Genomic DNA, 22,707 nt, shown 5'->3' on the forward strand with positions numbered 1-22,707 from the left:
GTCTCATGAGCTATAGCACAGCTCAGGTCAAAAGACTAACTGTGAACCAAGAAGGGGTGGCCTTGCTGCAATTATCTACACTGATGGCTTCCCAGTTGGTAGTGCAAGATATCTTGCGTACATCTGTTTTGAAAAATGGCCTGAAAACTTCAGCTGGTTTAAAATAGGACAAGATTGTCAAATTGTTCTGGTTATTAACTTACACTGGGTGCTACTATATTATGCTGGTGCTGTGTTAGTCCATTACTAAGCTTAGCTGTTTGAAGCAGGAGAAGACAGGAAACATCTTCTGTCAAGTGTCCAGAAATAATATTTTAGGAGCTGCAGAGGGACAGGGTGAAAGCAAATGGTAGATGGGGCCAAAATGTCTATTTACGTTCTTTCTTTCCTACAAGGAACATGTTGCCAAGAATAAGAATTCTTACTATCAATGCGAACTGCTGAATAATTTTTAAAGTAGGGCAAAGTTTGCCTCTATTGGTATTGTTGTAGTTTCCTGTCTTCATTTTTAAACTCTAAATGACTTAGGACAGTTACCTGAAAACTCATCTTTTGCTTTACAAATGGTGCAAATGCTGTGGTCTTTTTGGTTGGAGATGGAGACACCCTTCCTCCTGGATTTCACAGCAGCTATGCAGCATCTTGATTCAGGGCCTCACTGGATTATTTCAAGATTAGAATAGTTGTACCCTTCCAATATGTGAAGATAGATTTGTTTAAGAGTCTAGCTGCCATTTCAGCCCTCCAGCCCAGACATTTGCTAACTGTATTAACAATGTCACTTTGCCGGACTTCCAGTGGAGAACACGGCCGACTGAACAGCTGTGTCCATGAGCTCTGCAGACAGAATTGGCAATGCAGTGCCTTTTTGGGGGCTTGGGCAAGTTTTTACCTAAAGCCCAGAGGTTTTTCATAAATAAAGAGAAAGCTCAGAATCACCCCATCTGCTCTCCAAAATGCCATTTTGGAGCCAGAGAATCACAAACAGCATTTGTAAATGGCTAAGATATTTGGACCTAATAAAATCTGAAGGGGCTATATATAAAATGAAAAGAAGAGATGAATTGGAAAATGAAGGACATCCATGCCAATGGTTTTTGTATTTTCAATTAAAGGAATAATTTAAAATTGATGCCCAAAGTTACAAATTCACAAAAGATTTAACCTGGTGGGATAATTTAGTTTATGCCAACAATGACCACATGATTTCCAAAATATATAAAATGTTATTACAAATAAGAATGGCAAATGTACAAATTAAACAATGTATGATTAAATGGGAGAGAAATCTTGGACATCACATTGACTATGATGTTTGGGGAAGAATGTGGATCAAAGGGCTGAAATTTACTTTAAATTATAATTTAAAAGAATTCTTTTTACAAAATGATGTACATGTGGTACATTACTCCAGAAAAAATATCCAAAATGTTTCAGAATACTTCAAATGCCTGCTGGAAGCGTAAAAAAGAAACAGGGACATTTTATCATATGTGGTGGACTTGTAAGCAGGCGAAAAAAAATTGGACATCTATACACAATATAATTTGTAAAATGTTGACTAAAGAAATTAATAGAACACTGGAACTCTATTTATTGGGCATCATGGACAAGGGTTTGGAACATGAACATGGAAAACTTTTACGATATTTGATCACCGCAGCTAGAATTACGTATGCATCAAAGTGGAAGGAAGAACTGACCCCCTCAATGGAAGAATGGACATTTAAATCCCTGGATCTGGCGCAGATGGCAAAACTTACGGACCAGCTAAATGGTAAAAATGTGGAAGATTTTCAAAATGACTGGACCCCCTTCTTCAACTATGTAGAATCAACCCAAAAATTAACATAACTGTGTAAAACATATGAATATAATACAAGATGTAAATATTATGTATTTGACATATAATCTCAATAGAACTGTAGAATTATTGTAACCAAATTAGTGAATTGTGAAAAGAAATTATTTAGTTAAGGTATAAATTCGTATTACTTAGGGAGCTGGAAATCAATTTCCTTTCTTTTAAACCTCTTCTTCTCTTTCTTCTTTCCCCTTTCCTTTTTTCTTTCTCTTGTTTTTGCATTTTATGTTTATTGTCGATTTGTCATTTTATGTTTGTATTATTTGTGTAAATAATGTAATAAAGACTATTTAAAACAAAAACAAAAAACAAACAGCATTTGTGACAATCTGGTAAGAGACAATAAGAGGCGGGGACATCACCATTTCCAACCGGTGCAGATTATAAGGAGAGTTGTAGCCTTAAAGGGACATTAGGTAGAACTGCCCCATTCCTAAATCACTATATATATATGTGTGTGTTTTCATACCCTAAGAGAGGCTTTCTGCAGTAAGAAGTGGACTCTCTTGGTGTTTACCATTATTTATGGATTAAACTTTTAAAATCTTTTAAAGTTTTGGCTTGTTTTCCCATTTAAAGACTAAGGTGAACTGACAATAAATAATTGCCCCCCTGTTATTATTTTTGTACTGAATTTGAAGGCTTTAATGTTTTCCTACATGTTGAATTTGCTGTTTTGAATCTCTAGCCCTCTGTTCACTTTCCCTGGGACCTGCTTGTTAGCACACTTTCTCTTGTTTCAATATCACTTGGAAGTTTTTTTTATTTTTTATTAACTCATTAACTCCTATCTACATTAGTCAAATATCCAGGGCGTACCATAATCTACCGCCTGAAACATGGAGGATTTCAAGGAGGCTTTTTCAGAGTTCCATTGTGAGCTTAAGCAGACCTACAAAGAGATCTTGTCAGATTCCCATCAAGCTATTTTGCAGAATATTTGGGACATTGGGGAAGATATTAGTTCTAAAGTGGGTCATCTGGCTGAAGATGTTATGGAAGAAGATGAAGATTTTGACAAGGATGGAGATCTTTCTACTGATAGTAAGACTGAAGTAATGCCAAACGAAGACTACATTTTGGGGGCGAAGGGTTAAAGCTTCAGTCTGAGGTTCAGATTACAAGGAGAGTTGTTTTTCTGAGGGAATGTTATGGGAGAGAAGAGAATATGCTTTGTGGGAGGTTTTGTTTTTTTTTTTTTTTTTACTGAGAAGTCTGAGTTGTTAAGGGGCGCAGATAGGCTGTTTGATTTTTGCAAGAAAAATGCCTTGGGAGATATGTAAATGTCTTGGGAGATATGTAAATGTCTTGGTATATTATGAAGTGGGGTAAAAAATTAAGAATGTGTAATTGGATTGATAATGAGGTTATTATGATTTCATTTCTCTTTAATGATTTGGATTAAGATTTACTAGACTTTTTAAAGGTTTGTTTGATTTGTAAGGTTTATAAGGTATAATAATAATTGCTTGGTTTTTAGGTTTAATATTGCTGTAGTACTATTAATTATAAAAGTAGACAATTTATATGTTATTATAATTTGATTTTTATTATAGTGGGCAGAAATATATAGAATAGTGGTAGGAAGGAAATAACTAAATAAATGTTTTATGGGGGAGGGAAGTTGATTTAGATAGATAGATAGATAGATAGATAGATAGATAGATAGATAGATAGAGGGAAGGAGCAATTACATTAGTGATTTGTATATGTGCTTATGGAAGGATTTATAGAAATAATGTGATCTTGGTTTGATATAGAGTAAGGGTTTGATTATGGAAATTGCTGTATATTCTTGTTGTTGAAAGTCAGAAGTCACTTCTTTATGTAATCTTCAAAACTCTTTTTTCTTGGGTTTCACACTTTTTTAGTTTTTTTTCTTTTTTTTTTCTTTTTGTAGTTTTTATCTTTGTTTCACACTTAATAAAATCCTTTTAAAAATGTCACTTTGCCCAACAATAGGGCCTGCCCTGCTAACCATCAAATTTGTACAGGACTACTGACCAAACAAGGAAGTTTCAGTACACAAAGCTTATGCCCCAACATTATATCACTACTTCTTTACAAAACTAGTGCCAAGGCATCTCTTCTATGTTTTCAGTGCTTCTTATTTTGCTTTACCTTCTCTTAGTTCAAAGAACTAATTGACTCAAATCCAGCAAAGGACTTTTTGCTCTCAGACACATCTTTCATATAACCACTATGAGCTAATTATACTTTGAAAGAAGTGGGTGTGTGGGAGATATTAGCCTGTAACCATAGATCCTAAGTGCAGCACATGTACTAGGAAAAAAATGTTTCAGACAGATAAATATTAACATAACACTAATGGTATCACAGTGATGTGCTGGAACAAATATTGATGAGCTGCTTCCGCCACACTAGTCTCACAACAACATCTGAACTGTAGTGCAAAAACAGTGCAGTTGTTCTTCAAACAATTCATCTTTCAGAGGGACCAAAATAATTGTTTGGAAGGAAAGCTTGCTCAAATACAAATCTGGAAATACAAAAGCAGGGAGGAATAATATGCTTTGTAAAAAAATGTGGAACTCTCATTCTGCCATACATACCTACAAGGGACATTTCTGGAACAGTTGCATGGTACGGACCATCAACAAATTCTGGTGGATTGTCATTGATGTCTTGGACCTTAATTATGAATTCTGAAGGAGGCTCAAGTGGTTTGTTTGTATCCCTATCCACTGCTTGAGCAGTCAAGGTGTACTCTGCTTTTTCTTCCCGATCAAGTCTTTTCATGGCATGAATGTCTCCTGTCTTGTCATTGATCACAAAGATAGTCCCAGCTCCATCACCTGACAAGATGTACTTGATCTTGCTGCTTCCTGGATCCAGGTCTGTGTGTAGCTGAAATTATAAATAAGCAATTTGTTTTTTGCACTCATTAAGCTACCCATCATTCTCCCCTCCCCACTGCATTTCGTATTTTCATCCAAGATCTATTGATTCTCCACAGAACGGCCTTACAATACATAATAGATAAAATTGGCATGCATGCTTATCCAACCTGAAGGTAATCAAACATATGCTTCTACAAAGGTGTAAACCACTTTCTTTTTTTTAGTTGAACCAACTGTTCTGTAAATGTCTTCTGTTAGCCCTCAGAAATAAGCAAAATTCCTAAGCACCCCCAATGGATATATAACATGCAAGAAAGTAGCATTAATTAATAACTTTGTTATTAATAAATAACTCTAATAACTAATAATAAATAACTCTAATAACTAATTAATAACTCCAATAACTTTGTTATTAATTAATAGCCATTTATTCTGGATGGTTTTGAACATTAATTTCAGTTTTTTGGGGCAGGAGTATATCTGAAGACATCCAACAAATGTGATCTTACTCATTTTGCTTACTTCACAGTCCTGACAAAGGCTTATTTAGTGTAATGAATGTATTTAGAATAATCAGGAAAGATAGAAGTATTATTTCTGATGGACCACAAAACTGTGAAAATCAACTACTAAGATAGGATTTTTTTTATAAGGAGTATGCTCCCTGAATAGTATGTTCTTCTCTGTTCCCTGGATATTATACAAGTCTCACTGGCCTCATGATTAATCACTTTTCAAGTACTTTCCACTGCTTGAGGATTTACTCATCTCTGCAGATCAGTCTTTTGATTTCTAGCAGCACATTGTAGATTTCACAGCAGCTCATAGTACTACCCAGGACAACAGTTATGTCTATTTTTCCACCATTGACTCTTCTTTCATTCTCACGTGCAAGCAGACACAAACTGAAGCACTACATCAAGCTACCTCTTTGCACCACCAATGAAATCAGCTTCCATTTAATAATTCCACAGGACTGACAGGGCATTAGAAATATATGGAGATATTAAAAGTCTAGCTATTCAGTAAATGCACAATTGGCATCTCAGCTATTTGCAAACTAATGTAGAAGTGGATGAAATAACCTTTCCTGCTTTGTTGGAAAGAGCTATAAAGGAAACATTCAGGGACCTGCAGCTTCATGCTGTTGACTCCTTGTTTAAGGTGTTGCTAGATCCTTTGAGGTATTTCATGTTAATACTAGAGGGATTTATTAAATACATACATAGTTATCTTATATACTCACAAATATCCACATGAAATGTGAGATATTAGATAACAGCAAAAAGAAAACCAAGCTTTTTGAATAATCTTCATTTTGTTTTTGCTGCTGGAGGTCCACAAACAAGCTAATCTATCAATTCATTTCTTCCCCTCAATTCTAGTAATTCACTAAAACAGTAATTATTTTTCCCCTGTTAAAATTAATAATAAATGTGACAAAGCAACTAAAAGCATTATCAAGCCAGCTATCTGAAACCCCCATGTGATTTTAAATAATAATAATAATAATAATAATACCATCACCATCTTTAAGAATGTTTCAAAATCTATCTCATTTTTACCAAACTTTATTTTAAGTCATTAAATGCACTAATTTTATCTCCCAGGATATAATTTCTTAAGTATCATAAAATATGTATGAGGATGTAAAGTCATTGTTAGGATTCAAAACTCTTTTCTCATGTCAAAGTTAAAGATAATTAAGTTCATAATTATGTGGGCCCACAATGAACAATCGACAAAGAACATAGGATGAAGTTTCCACTGCTACTACTGTGCAGATGTATTTTTAAAATTGTTCCTATTATCTGTATCTGTAGAATTGTTTTCTATATCTGAATGAGCTCCTGGCAGTACTTCCTGCCCCCAGCAAAGGAACTTGTGAAACACTTTAAGGCCATTATATTGGGTGGGTTATGAATCAAGCCTGTTTCTTAAAAAGTTTTTCACAAATCTGCATATTACCTTTTGAAGAGTGATGTTGCATTCTCCAGTTGTCTATTTCAGTTGCTCCACCTTCAACATGCTTACCCATGTATACATACTGTATATACCAAAGCTATCTTATCTTGAGCAGAGCCATAGCTATAACATGACTCAATTTTGGCTTGATATACCATGCATAAAACTATGGTTTCTTGGGTGTGTTGCAAACAAAACCATGATAGCTTGGTGCACTGCAGGCCCCCAAATAATTATAGCAGGTTTATTAAATGATGCAAAATTCATGGTTCAGTACAGTCTTTGAATCAGTCACCATCTCAAGCTGATTGCAACTAATTCTTCCCCCTCCCCCTCCCACAATTAACTATTTGATATCTTTCAAGGGAGATGGCAGGGATTAACTGCAATTTTATTCCATTCAGATTGTGTTATATCACCACAGACTAATTCAAAGATGGCAGTGTTAATAGTCTGAGACATAGACATTCAAACACAGAAGAATATAAGTATGTGTACATAAACACACACTGAAATAGGTAAAGATTTTTTTAAAAAAAAGGGAGGGCAAGAGGACTTCTATGAATCTTTGTGAGAGAGAAAAGGTGTTATGACAGTTTTAATAAAAGCCAACAATAAAAATACTTAATACTACTAGAAAGCTGTATTATTTTTAAAGGTTCAGTAGCTTTTTTCATCTCTGTAGAAATAAACAAATACACACTGTATTGAGGATTCGAGCTTTCTCCCTCATCCAGTAGGAAGCAAACCAAGAACAACCTTAAAAAAGCAAATATGCACACAAAAACATACTAAACCTTTGAGAACAGGATAAACCACATTCCAAATGAGCACAGAAAAAGGGGAGATTACAGGCAGAACAACTCTACAACTGTCTTCTGTAAGTATTCCTTCAGCTCAAGCTCAACCTCTAATGGCTTCATGGACATGTCCATATCATTTTTTCTGGCGACAATATTAAAGTGGTTTGCCATTACTTTCTTCTGAGACTTTTTTTAAACGTCCCACTCTAGCCCACAGTCCTAGGATTTCCTGGTTATCTCCCATCCAAGCACTAAATGAGCCTCATCCTGCTCAGCTTTTCAGGATCAACAAAGGTTAGGAAGAAACTGCCACCCACTGAAACGTCTTCTCCTTTAGCAGGAAGAATTAATCCACAAATGACTCTATTGCTTCTTTCCCTTCCTCTCTCATTCTGTTTTGATCCTTGCTTACCAAAACTATGTGAGTGCCAGGAAGCCTGGGCTGTAAAGGCTTGAACTGGCCACTTGTGTTATGGGTTAGGAAGTGTATATGTTACGTGGATCACACATTACACTAGATTATAATGTGATTTGCTGGTTTTGGCAGATTGAAACATGTCAATCCAGTCATGTTGTAAAGTTTATCATTTAGTATCATTTATCATAGAGTATGGTATAAGCTTACTAAGTAGCTTATTCCACAAGTTGTCTGTAAGTAGCTTATTCCACAAATCATAAGTAGCTTATTCCACAAGTTTGAAGAAAGTAGCTTATTCCACAAGTTGTAATTATAATTTTGTATTACATCTTCACATGCTTGCTTCTGCAGAATATTTCACACTATCCATCTAGCTTTCTTCCATAAGGTGCTAAGTTTTAAAAGGACCAGTGGCTTCTTCAAAGAACCATAGATCATACTGATTTGGAGCTTCAATTGCAGGAGAAATTCCCCCTTGAAAATAAATGAACTGCTGCCTCTCTTGAATGCTTACACTGGTAAATGATCATTTAAACGATGTGTCATTGATGAATGCATTCATCATCCTTCAGGTGCCAAAAGTCACCAGTGGTAGTATAATAAGTTCTCCTTGTCACCTAATGGCTTTTCATCTATTGAGTGAATACAGAAATCATAAAGGACAAATAAGAATAATAAAGATAGGGAAAGGAGCACAGCATGGAGAGGGCGTTGCATTATTTGAAGCAGTGGTGTATATAAATAGATTCTAAAGCTGTTGACATATCTCAGTATTGAGAATGTAAGCTAGGGCTACCTAACATCTGGAAAAAATGTTGAAGAGGAATTCAGGAAACAAAAGCAGAACATTGCTGGGATTGTTTAATTTGCTCTGTCTCCAGAATTTACTGGCCAATGATTCTGTCAGAGTTTCTCATGAGCAATAGTCATAGGAAATCTCTGATGGCTGCAGCTGATCATGGGATGGGTTTCTGAGCTCTTAAGCTTAAAGATTTTTGTTCCAGACTATCAATTTTGGGGGAGAAAAACAATCTCTGTAGCAGTTTTTGCCTTACTCACTGCATATTATTTTGTTAGGGTCACCATGTGTATCCTTGTATTCTAGGTAGGCGTGTACTGACATACTAATCAGACTATCAAAATAGTTAAGGTATTTTGATATGAACTGGATGAACAAAATGGGATACAAGCTTGGTCCAAGGCAAACTGCCCACCAGAAAGAAACAAATTGAAAATAGAGTGTATGTGCATAATTTGGCCTATTAAAAAAGGAACTTAAACTCCTAGTTTACCATGGTTTAGTTTGCTTGTTGAAATAATGCACTGTGTGAGTTCTGCTTTCATAGAGTGTAAAACATGGATTATGGATTAGTATATTGTTTGAACCAACCAATAATAGCTAATTCAACAATTCAGTAACAGCCCAACCAAATGTTATATATTGTCTTGGTTTTGGCTTATCAAGTTTATATAAACATAAGTATGGTAGTTTGTAAACCATAGTCTACAGATGAGCCTGATGTGTGAAGACATACTTTAGATTACCTGCACTGAACAGGGGATTGGATTTACAGAGTGCCCTCTTGCTCTTTGGTGCTAGGACTAACCTATTTGCAATTATACACTCCAGGAAAAATTCACATGAGGAGACTTTCAGAAGGATCCTTTATGTTACATGAATACAACTAGAGAACAAGCTGTCTGTTTGTAACCATATTTCTGTCTCCTAATCCATCTCTGAAAATGTGATTCCTTTGGTTCTCTCATTTCTTTCAAAAAGGCCAAATGACTAACTGCTTTTCCCAGTGGGCCACATGAGTCAACCATTTAGCTTTTATTTTCAAAACCTCTGCACACTGTTGGCCAATATGATGCAGCGTCCTCAATTAAAACAGAAATTTACACTCCTCCTAAATTGAATTTATTTTCCCCTGTGTGAATGCTAGAATAATGAAACAGAGTAAAGCTGCAAAAAATACTGTTATGTTCTAGAAGATGATGTAGTTTACTAGTTTAGCATTCTATCAACTCATATGATATGTAAGCATGCCAGGCCAACATAGAATTAATTATGGCCTGCAATAGCTCCAAGACTGAGGAAGCAAGTGACTAAGAATATTCCAATGGTTTCCACTGTCTTATCCTTATTTATCCATCTATCTTTCCAGTGTTTTGGTCTCATAATTCATCAGGATTAGGATAATCCATCAGAAATTACTGATAGATGTGCATGTATTGAATGTGCACTGTGAGACCAATCTGTGGTTCTGCATTGAAAATTTGGTATATTTTCCTTATGTTCATTTATTAACTTACCAACAGCCTTCCACTATTTGATACAGACCCAAATCTGACAATTCAGGAAACCACCCAATTCATTTCTTCCTGATTTCAATCAATTTAGCTCAGTTTAGGGGTTAATCTGAATAAAGGTTCTCATGAAAGTCTTATAAAATTTTGGGAGGATGAATCTAGGATTTGGACTTCAAAAATCTTATGTGAACATTATGTGGCACAAAATTCCCTTCTATCCTAATTCTAACAATGTTAGAAATTGCCCAGGAAGACAGTCCATAAGTAGTATTACACTCTGTTAAAAGTGTAACCTTCCTAGAGTGTATTCTAGGACTGTAAACAAACTGGCATATATCTTGGTGACAACAACCAATTCTTCCAATTGTACATTTTTGAAGAAATTGAAAAAAATCACAAACTGTGATAAATCCTGTTGTTGTTTTACTGTTCATTTTTCCTAACTATAAATGAACGTGTTGTTTGCTTATTTTTTTATTCAATTTATAGGGCGCCCCAACCCATATGTGACTCTGGGTGGCTAACATCCAGTTATAAATGTCAGAATGCCCCCCCCCCCAAAAAAGTGTGCCAGTCACAAATCTGTATAAACAAAACCTTAAAAATGGGTTCACTCTGGCTCAAATCCTAAAGAGAGGAGGACAGGTCTTTTATGAAAGGCCAACAAGATCAGTCCATCCAGATCTTAAGGTGCATGTTGTTCTACAGGGCAAGCACCACAACAGGTAAGGCATAGCTTCTGGGTCCCATCAGATGAATAGGACCTGAAACATGCCCACCTTGTCGGACCTCATGAGACAGGCAAAAATAATTGGAAGTAGGGATTCCTTCAATTAATCTGGCCATGTGCTATAATGGGCTTTGTAGGTAACAATCAATACCTTGAATTTCACAAGAGTTTCTTGGATTGCTGTAGACTTTCTACCACCCTTACCCTGGGATTGTAGCTGATGCCACAATCAAAACCTAGGAGGGCACCTTTCCAAGAGGGGAACCCTCCTGGACCCATCTAGATCTGAATATCAGTTGGTCCTCTCATCCATGATTAGGCCAGAAACCATGGCTACAGATCATGACCAGGCAATGGGACAGACCCAGGCAGCTGGAACATGGAATTAGTATAAGACAGTGACACTGCTTTTTCCAAAAGGGGTCTGTCCCATTTTCTAGCATTTATCTCTGTCCATCACCACCATTATGCTACTCCCTGCCCCTTCTCCCATGAAAGATCAATTCCCTTCGATCCATTCCATTCTTCCTCTAGGCTGGAGAGCTCCATCCAACCCAGATGACACAACCATACCCAAATATCTAACTTATTTGGCTCTTTGGATCCTTTCTGCCCCAGCATTCAGCTAGCTGCCCCATCATCATCCCCTACACAAACTTATTGCACTACACCCCCAGTTCCATCTGCTGTCATGAGGGCAACCAGAAGCATAAAACAGCACTGTAGCCATCTTGAATACTGGTATTATCTAAAGTTACTGCTGTCCCCCTCTCACCCAGAGGGACAGTCAGGAAACCATTCACAAGATTCCACTTAAGCTGTAGTGCAAATGTCTTTTCCCTTCCAAATTAAAATTATTCAGATGTTGTAGAGGGAAATCACCAAAGTGCCTCTTCCACGTAGAGGGAACAAGGTTGCTGTTGCCCAGGGTGATGGACTCCATAACAGCCTCATCAGTCAGGCTGGTCCTTCAACACAGTGACCAATGTCCAAGGATTTCAGAACACTGAGGCCAAGTGCCCTGAGTCACTGCCAATATCTCCATCAAGCAGAGGATGTTGCCACCAGGAGATCAATTGCAGCCTAAGTTGTTGTCATTGCTGCCAAAAGGTCAGGAGTCACAACAATCTCCACCAATGCTGGCTTACTGCTGAACAGTTGATTGGTAGTGCCTTCAGTCCAGTGCTATGCATCATCAAACAGCTGATTGCTGACATTGCTGTTGCTGCCATTCACTGCTGGTTTTCTAAGTAGCCTGCACTGTCTCAGCTGGCTTCTTGTTTCTCTAAACTACTGAGCACACTTTAGCCCTAAAACATCCTGAAGCCACCCCAGAAACCCTGGATGTTACTGTCTCGCATGGCTACCACAAAGTCCCACAACAATTGTCTAACAATAGTCAGTGGCTGGAATTCAGCACTTAGGACAGCAATCTTGCATCTGAGGTAAAGGAAGACGTGATGGGTAACAACTGAGGGAGCTATGTTGGGAGCTGGTTTCTCAGGGCAGAGATGTTGGTGATGTCAACAACCTACAGTCCCTTAGGTCTAAGACTGAGAAACACAAGGCCAAATATATTTTAAATCAGTAGAAAAAGGAAGAGATGCCTTAAATAAACTATCATGGGTATAAGAGTGTCATGTGTTTTAGGATGAGAGAGCAATCAACTCTATAGAACAGCTTCATTCTAGTGTACAATAAAGATTTGTATTCAGTCATGCCATGTTAAGTGCTTGGGTAGCTTCTGCTGAGTTTGAGCTGAAAAGTTTTTAAAGACTGTCAGAGTTTAAAATTTGGTCCAGAGCAGTTGAGTAAGTATTTTGTTTTAACAAAGGTCTGAGTGAAGCACACCCTCAAAGCTGCTTTGCAAAGCAACATAGCTTTTCTTTCTTCTACCTATAAAGCAATCACACACAAATGTACCCTGACATTTCTAATACCTAGAGCAGCCTTTTGCATATGTGTACTAGATATGAGAAAGGAAGTTCTGGTCAAGGCTTTGAGGCAACAGAGGCAGCTTGGTTGAGATAAATCACATTACCTTAATCAGAAGAATTATATCAATCCATAGCACAAAATAGCTCTTGGAATAAATTAAAATCATATTTGGACTTTAGACAGCAAGTTTTGAATTTTATGTTCTTCCAAGAGATCTAAAAACTTTTCATCAGAATCTAGTAGGAAAACACCTCTTCAGGATTTAGGGAATTAGAAGTTAAATATGTTTTTAGTGTATTTACTAATAACAGCATCTTCCTAAAACCTACTCATGAAGGATTCTGCATCCAATGGCTCTTGATTTAGAGATGCTAGATACACTATGCTGCTTATCCTCTCATACTTCATGGGATATCCACGTATGTGCAACTGTATTTTTGACATTCCTTATTATCAAGTCTGCAGGATGACAAGACCTAATGGGGAGATGATGGAGAGCAGCAAGTGCAGTTGTGTTGTCTCCACATATTTAGTGTACACTTGAAATAATAAATAAAGGAGGACAGTATATTAAGGATACCCAAGCAAATCTATTCCAAAGGAATAAGGTCTATACAAAAAGATGTTAGAGATACCAATTATGATGAGTACTTCCACAGTCTACTACCTCATACTCAATTTATGATTCAATCTTATCAGCATAGACAATGAACGTGGCCATAAATCAACACGTATTACTGTCACACACACACACACAAACCCTAAAGCAGCAATGATCATTTTTTTTCCCCAGTTTTTCAAGGTGGTAATAAGCCAGGATAAAGACAATGGTGACTGCCAGTTTCTTACAGTTTCATGACAATTCTCCTCTATTCATAGGTGCTCAGTATGGCAACCTGAGTCTTATGACCATTCACAAAATGGTTGCCATGACATGCATGGACCAGAAAGGAAGGTTCACATAGGTCAAAACTAGGAAAAATGATCAAATGAAACCATCACACAAAGGGGGGCACAGACCCATTCAGAATATTTAGGAGGGGAAAAAAATACAGACATAGATGCAAAGATTAAGGATGAGAATTGGCTATGCAGCTTAAATGGGTGCACATATGTATCTTTCTTCCTATTCACCCCCTTGTATTTCAGTTATTTCCTACTTTTCCCCAGGAGGTCTTATTTAGATTTTCTAAAACTGTATCACTTCACTTTGAGCTTGGCAGCTCATCTTAGCCTCAGAAACAAAAAAGCACTGATGTGGAATAGAAGGACACTCTTGCCACTTCTTCTTTCACTCTATATACTTTGTGTCCTCTACTCAATTTAGATTCCCAGGGAATTGAAAGGGAAATTGAAAAGAGTGATTTCCTTTTCATTTCATCTCTCACCTCTATGAAATCTCAAGGGAGAAATCAGTTCTGAAGGGTAGAGGAAAGTGCCAGGAAAAGACCTCAAATATTTGGTGAAGGCTTCATTGGCACTTCTGAGCTACTCAAGTACAACATGAGAAACCCAGTACTTATGGAGTCCTCTTTTGAGCAACAGCATTTTGCACATCTGATTGGAAATAATGAGCATGGGAAGGGAACTCAATTTAGCAATGACTGTTCTAGTAAAGTGTTAAACCATTAAGAAAAAAGATCAGAACATCGTAAGATTCAAGAACATGGCATGAAAGGCATCACTCAAGGTACGATAAGTCTCTTACAAGACTGGCAGGGCACATTACATTTTGATCTAAAAAAATGCAACCATGAGCTATTTAACATCCAGATACCCCTTTACTGATCACAACTTATGACAGCTGGTTCTATTAACAACCAAGCCAAAGTTCTCCAAACATGTCCATCAAGAAATGGCAAGTTATATTTGACTGAAATAACTTTACCTTCAAGCATGTCCTGAGAATTTTTCATTTGCTGAAAGCATTTTTTCCCCCAGTAAAAACACAAAGCATATCTGACTGAATTTTACAATTGGAGTGGTTCTTAAGCCAGCTGTAGGACTGAGGATGAAGGGTAAATCAGGAGGATGGGAAAAGTGCCATAGAGGTAATCCTTCCACATTACATCCACACAAGGAAGAGATTATAAACTAGCAGTCAGCTGAAATCAAAGGTGAGGAGAGAGAAGCCCCTAAAATATTGACAAATGTCCACAGAAAGCCATTTGTGGACAGCAGAGGCTGCAATATTACTTCCTTTTTTTATGTCATGAACGAACAGCAGAATGAACAGAAAGAAATCACAGAAGTTGCAGAGGGAGGAATCTGGCAAGCTGATTTTTGCCATTTGCTAAGGGACAAAAGGATCTGATCACAGCCATGGCAACTGTGCTCTCTTGCTAAACAAAAGCTCCTACACTACAGATATTATAGTTGCTTTTAATTTTATGTTTTCTCTACAGAATCAACATTTAGTATCCCTAGGGCAAACAGACAACCATTTTGAGCACCCTGGATTGAGAGACACCAACTGTATGCAGCCCAAACTAGAGCCATTGATTTGAAATGCTTCATAAAGATTAATAACCATAATTATTAACAATGGCTGGGTTTCTATTTATTTGCTTCTTAGATTTATATTTATCCTACTTTGCCTTCAGGAACTAACCACCCAGAGTCCTGCTGTTTATGGGGAGATGGGCAGTGATAGAAATTTGAATCATAAATAAATAAACAAACAAACTTTTCTTCTTCCTTCCTCCCTCCCCCCACCCCCGCCTTTTGCCCATAACAACCCTATGAGTTAGACTGGGAGGAGATAGCCCAAAGTCACCCAGTCAGCTTCATAAATGAGGATGGATTTGAACCTAGTATACAAGTATCCATCACTCTAACTGTTATACCACAGTTAATTAGTAATAGTTAAGTTGGAAGCCAATACCAATCCCTGTATGCTATGTTTATGTGGAGTGTCCATATTATTTTTTATCTTTATACATTTTTCAGAAGGCCATGTAGACCCTGCTCTTCCTCCAGACACTAGCACTGAGATGTTAGTTGTGGGAGCTCTAGAATGGTTGCCTGTGAGTGGTGACAATGGTGATTGTACCAGACCTCAACTTACTTTGTTTTTCTTTGTTTTAATGGGACTGTCTTTGGATAGGCAGGAACCATATAAATTGTATCAACAAAACAAAACAAAACACTAACATTTCTGCCCAACTAAGAATGAGGAACTTTTTATGTACCAGGCCTTAAAAATATAAACATAAGTTGACAAGGGATGATATAACAGAATCCTGAAATATGAAATATACTCTAGTGAGGAAAGGTGTGCAAGATGGACAGATAGATGCTTAAATTAGCACAGGGAAGTTGCTATGCACCACAGGTTTGGCTTACCTGTTGTGGCTGATTTTGAAGTGGGGGGACTTGGTGGCAGTCACTTATGCCCTTATCACCTTGAGCCTGGATTACTACAACATACTGTACTTGAGGTTGACTTTGAATATCACCCAAAAATTCCAGTTGGTACTGAGTATGTCAGCCAGGTAAGAGGTCAACAGTTCAACACCTGTATTGTGAGTGCTGTACTACTCCTGTTGCCAATATGCTTCTGAGTACAATTCAAAGCACTGATTTTGACCTATAAAACCTACCATGTTTTGAGTCCTGGTTATCTGTGCATTCAACTGTGAAAGAATACTTCAGATTCCCCCAGCCTAGGGATGTGAGGGAGATGAGACTTCAGAAGCAGTCTTCTTTGTTTTTGTGTGCCCCTTTCCACACCAGATGGCCCCCATTTATTAGTCCACAGGAAAGCAAAGGTGTGTGTGTGCACACACACACGCATTTGGGGCTTATCTTGCTGGGTTGCTGCTATCTTTAAGGTTGTTGTTTTTTTGATGGGGAGGTTTCTTAATTTTAATTTTATTTGTATTTTAGCTAAACATTTCATTTACCTTTGGTTTAATGGTTGGTTTAATGTACCATGGATTATGATTTTCTATGAGTTATGTGAATTGCCCAAAGTTGTGTGAATCAAGACAGCAAATCAATCAATCTCGCAAGATAGAGTAGCCATGCCATTCTCTAATCTCTAATCCTACCCCTTGGCACTTTGCTGCCATAGAACAATAGATCCAAAATATACGCTCAAGGGAACTAAGGAGGAGTCCAGAATCCTGCCTTGATCAAGCCTGCTATGGCTTCAAGAAAGTAACATTACCCAAGAATCCTTGCAAACTACTTATTCTCACATGCTTGGTCACTTTATTTAAAACAGTAGGTTTGATATATGCACATGTGCACTTCCACATACATGCCCACACAAACAAGCTTTTGGATAGATTACCACCTCCTTGAAGAGATATCTCTCTCTCCAGCAAGGTAGTGCCAGTTTGGTCTAGTGGTTAGGGCAACGGGCTAGAAAACAGGAGTCTGTGAGTTCTAGTCCCGCCTTAGGCATGAAAGCTGGCTGGTTGACCTTGGGCCAGTCCCTCTCTCTCAGTCCAACCCACCTCACAGGGTTGTTGTTGTGGGGAAATTAGGAGGAGGAAGGAGTATTAGGTATGTTCCCCGCCCTGAGTTATTTATAAAAATAATGGTGGAATGAAAAATCTAATAATAAATAAAATAAAAATAAATATTGATATATCCCCACCTAAAAGTTTCCATAACCAACCAGGCAAATGCTATATCAATGTTGAATTCAGGTTGATCTGTAGTATCAGCTTTGAAACTATCTCAATATGTTCAGTAGGGAATTTATTGGAAAATATTAGCAAAGCACACATAGAATATTTCCATTTTTCTCTGACCCATACTAGTATGAACAAATAAAGCTTTTTTTTTTCTTTTCTCTCCCACATACTTGCTATAAATACCACTTCATGGTCAACAGAACCCAGTCTGATGAAACCCAGGGATTAAACATACAGAATCTAACATCCCCCACCCCAAATCAAACAATAGCTTGACCAGAAAAATCTAAGACTAGTCATATATAATGCTTTTTTACTGTCCTTTATATATGAGCTGGCCTGAGGGTTTAACACATTTATTAATCACAGTCATGGAAGCTTAAAAAAAGGAAATTACACTTCTGCTCTTAGATCACCAGGAAGGGCCCAGATGATGACACCTTTTTCCAACATTTCCAGACTTCATGTGCACATGGATATGTCGCCTCCTTGTTCAGTCCACATTGCTCAAAGATAAGGAGATTGGTACAGGGGCTAGAGATTGGTACAGCTGACTATTAAAGATGGTCTACCAATACTGAATTGTATAACTCCAGGACGCCAAAAAGAAGAGCTCAGTTTTAGTAAAGTGTTAGTACAATCACTTTTATGCTAATTGTTGAAGAATTGGCTCCATGCTCTCCAGATTTATCACACCTCACCCTTACAGTCACCTTCTACTTTTAATAGGTATTTCACCATCACCTTGGAGAATGACAATTTATTACAAAGTGCTTGAGAAGATGTGACACATAAGAAACTTCACCATATCAAATGTTCAAATGACCCAGTGAATGCACGCTTTCAATTCTTAACCATATCTAAAGCTGAGCAGCAAAATGATACAACACCAACACAAGGGAGATACAGGTGACAATAGATATATATCAAAACATCACTAGTTCATGCCAGTACTGTTTAAAGTCTACTCCTGGGCTAGCCCCAAATGTCCACACTATATTTTCCAAATGTTGGTTTGACAAGGAATGCAACCATGACAAAGCTTTAGTGATCAGTACACCCCAAGTTGCTAGAATCAACAACAATCCTTATTCCCAGGAAACATTCTTCTCTCTAAAACAGAAATGTAAGTCCCTCCTGAAAAATAAGAATATGATGAGCCAACTGGCTGAATGGGACAGAATGATTTACTGAGTCCAAGCAAAACATGATTCTTTGCTCTAGTGCCTTGTTCCTCTGCTTCTTTAACCATGGGGCATTGTCTTGGATAGGATATCTGCATGCAGTCTGAAATTTGCAATGCATTTTTGTTAACTTTATTTTACATACCAGTCAGAGACTCAAGTCCACACTAAGTTCTTCTTAATCCTTTAGCTGACTGGCCTTTCATTTTGGAATGTGAAATACTATCCTTAATTCATCAGTAAAAAAATAGCAAAGCTCCAGGGAAAGGTTGGTCTCTGTTTTTCCTCCTTGTTTACCCACATTGACAACTCTTTTCTTGAGTAACTCCTTAGTAACTCCAGTACATAGGAAAGGGGATAAGATCAACCAGATAACCATTATCTAATCAGTTTGTTTGGCATAATTAGTAAATTACATGCAAAAATCTCTTCCAACACTTTGCTGACTGGACGATCCCCCCAAAAATTGTAGCCAGGGAACAGAGCAGTTTTCAGGACCATGCTTTTTTGATAGTTGATCAATGGATTATTCTGCATAGGCTGACCATACATCCCATTTTGATCAGGACGGTCCCATTTTTTAAACATTTCCCAACTGTCCCGTCATTTTAATATAAATGTCAATTTTGTCCCATTTTTTAAAAACATTGGAGCCATTATTGGGAAAAATGGAAAAAAAATGAAATTGAAATTGAAAAGGAGGCTGACTTGGCAATAGTTCTCAATCTTGTGGGAAACTTAGAGCAGCTACCACAGGAACAACTGATTGGTGGTGAGCAAGAGGAAGAGTCGCTGCCGCCAATCAGTGCAGTGGAAGGCAGTCAGAAAAGCACGCCCAGCAGAAAAGAAGCCGATTGGCTAGCCGGCCAAAACAGCGGGAAGAAAATAAAATAAAAGGGTGCACTAGAGAGGAACAGGTTGTTGGGGACAACTGTTCACTGACTCCTCCATTCCTGTCCTCCCGTCCCAGCTCGCCACCACCCTCAGCCCTCCTGCACTTCTCCAGCCTGCTGCTGCCTCATTCCTGTCCTCTTGTCCCAGCTTGTTGCCACCCTCAGCCCTCCTGCAACCTCTGCACCCAATGCCACCCCTGCACCAGCCTCTCTGGACCCAACCATTGCTGTACCTTCCCCTCCTGCACCTTCCTAGCTTACTGTCAATAACTTTTTATTGTCTTTTTTGTGAATATGGAATATTACATAAGTTTAACCCTGTCCCATTTTGCCATCCCAATGTCCCGTTTTTGTCTCAAGGAAATATGATAAGCCTAATTCTGCACCATCTGTCAGCAAAGTATTCTAGTACTCCAAGAGGCTCTCTCTATACTGTTTTCATAGATCTAAAGGCAGATTTCAACACAGTTCCCCAGAAGAAGTAATGGCAAAAACTGTCAGCTTCCTCTGGATTGTTCTCTTCTTCACTTAATAACAATGTTACTCAAAACATTACATGCAGGTGTACTGTACGAATGGCAGAGAGCTGAACCAGCTTATACTCATTATCTTTTCAATGATATTATAAGAACCCTCACTATACCTGAATCCCACCTTCCATCCTTAATCCATAGTCTAATCTCCATACTATTATATGCTGATGATGCTGTCATTCTGTTTCACAACTGAGGCTGAGATGAAGTCTTTGTACACTGGCATCATTCTGCCAAACTGAAATGCTAGAAATCAACTATTCAAAAACCAAGGTGATGGTCTTCATAAGGCATTGTTCTAATCTGCCTTGCACATGGAAAATTAACAACCATCCTGATTGGTAAAGGCCTACAACAATCTCGGCATTTATTTCTAATCTACCACCTCTTGTAAATGACAACCTTCAATTTTTTTGTTTCCGATTTTGTAAGACAAAGGGGGAACAATGATGTGCCTGCTCCAATTAAATTATTTAAGGATGAAGTCTTAAGCCTTTTCCTATACTGTATACAGTGTTGTATGTACCAAGACATCCATGCACTAGAATCAATGCAATCCAGAGTCTTGAGATCTATACTCTGAGTCCCATGCACAGTTGTCAATACTGTCCAACTGGGATGTATCACCATCAAGGCCCACTTGAGACTATTCCAGTGAAAATACTGGCTCAAGCAAATTTTTGGAGGAGAGTCTCTGGCCCAGCTCGTATTCCTAGACAGCCTCACTTATCCATTGAAGAACCAAGTTTCATCTGACCTGGTTTATTGCAGCCTTACCCATACAGGTTTGTGCGTGTTAGGCCTTGAAACACATGGACTGAAGTTAACAAAGAATTCAAGAACTTGATGAGCACAGGGACAGAGCTACTATCTCACCCTGCTTCTATTTCAATCTCATCTATCCACATTTACCATCCTTAAATACAATATATGTTCCAAATATCATATTGTCACACCAAAGGGCATTCACTGGCATGTCTAGACATCTTCCCCTTGTTATACTTACCAGGGAAAAATAACAACATTCCTTCCAAGATTGAGTGGGTATCTTTCTGATGCTGAAACTGAGACAGTTACTCATATCCTCCTGGCTTGCTCAATCTATCATCCCTGGAGAGTAGAACTGATAACCTATCTAATTGCAAAATATTTGAGTTGGCACCAACAGAGAACAGTGCATTTGTTACCTAAGTGTTCAGTTCAGTGAAGTTTTCAGAAAAGTGGCTAAATGTCACAGTACAGCTATTGCTGTGAGAAGCCACTGGACTTAATTGGAATTTACATACTCTAAAATGCATAATTCACCATGTTCTTCAACTGTCATACTCAACCCCTCACTTTTCCCCTTTCTTCTTTTAGTTGTTATTAGTGAATGTTTCTTTATTTTATATTGTATTACTACCTGCATATTTTCTCCCTATACGTTATTTGAAGCGGCTGGCCTGCAGCTGTAATAAAGCAGATCTATCTACCACTTAGCTGGCAGCTTACAGACAATTCCCAATTTTTTTTTTCTTAATTGCCATTGCTACTTGTCATTTAATATTGTAGTTCCCATTGTTTCAGTATATTATCTGTGTTATTTAGGCACATACTTTGTGTTGGTATATGTATTATGGTATTTGATTGCTATAAAGATATTGATACACATAAAATTCCAAATTGTACATAATTTCAGCAGAAATCTCCAGGTGCTTATTAAATGTAGATTCTCCCTCCCAACCTTAACTTATCTTGATGTGATTACTTATTCTCACAGTCCAGTCAGCCTCTGAGTTATAGATGTGTTAGCCCTTATCACTGAAGCACAATGCCTATTTTTCATGGGTGAGATATATTAACAGGCGATAACATAATCTATATGATGCTGAACTACCATCTGTGATTGGATTTTAAAGATGTAGAATAAACACTAGATGAATGCTAACAAGAGCTGCTTATCTCATTCATTTAAAGTCTTTAAAGCATTCAATAATATGGGTATTTGCTCAAAATCCATGGGTAGAATGTCAATTTTCTTGTTTACATCATAATAAACTTGAAAAGACCCCCACATACTTGAGTTTGCCTGCAACAGACAGACCGAATACATGGGGGAAAAAAACCCTCATTTGCATTATTTCTTATAAATAGTTATAAGGACATTGGGGGAATCATCTAAGCAAAGTAAAGATATATCTAGTTATATGTACACTGAAATGTTCTGAAGCAGTGGTGGTGATTACAGTGAATGTTCAAAGCACATACATAGGCTTTTTTTTCTTTTCCTTCCTTCCTTCCTTCCTTCCTTCCTTCCTTCCTTCCTTCCTTCCTGCCTGCCTGCCTGCCTGCCTGCCTGCCTGCCTGCCTGCCTGCCTTCCTTCCTTCCTTCCTTCCTTCCTTCCTTCCTTCCTTCCTTCCTTCCTTTTTTTTTTCTTTTTTTTGGGCATCATTATGGAATGAGTCACATACTTAAAACAAAAGAAACACCTCCTTTCTGGAAACTCAGAAGAGAATTCTCTGCCTAAAAGCCATTTAGGCCCTTCCCCTAAAAAGGACCTTCATGAAAATAACACCTTG

The 22,707-nt window shown here is 37.8% G+C and overlaps 1 protein-coding gene across 1 annotated transcript in view; it reads right to left on the reverse strand.

Moving 5' to 3' along the window:
- The window catches only part of CDH8 (cadherin 8), a 200,765-nt gene that overhangs the window by 133,354 nt on the left and 44,704 nt on the right, over window positions 1-22,707 (reverse strand). The window contains exon 2 of the mRNA XM_063312918.1: window positions 4,438-4,732. Within this exon, the coding sequence (XP_063168988.1) occupies window positions 4,438-4,732 (295 nt within the window). The remainder of the gene's footprint in view (window positions 1-4,437; window positions 4,733-22,707) is intronic.

Source organism: Candoia aspera, chromosome 11, assembly GCF_035149785.1.
Source record: "Candoia aspera isolate rCanAsp1 chromosome 11, rCanAsp1.hap2, whole genome shotgun sequence".
NCBI lineage: Eukaryota > Metazoa > Chordata > Lepidosauria > Squamata > Boidae > Candoia > Candoia aspera.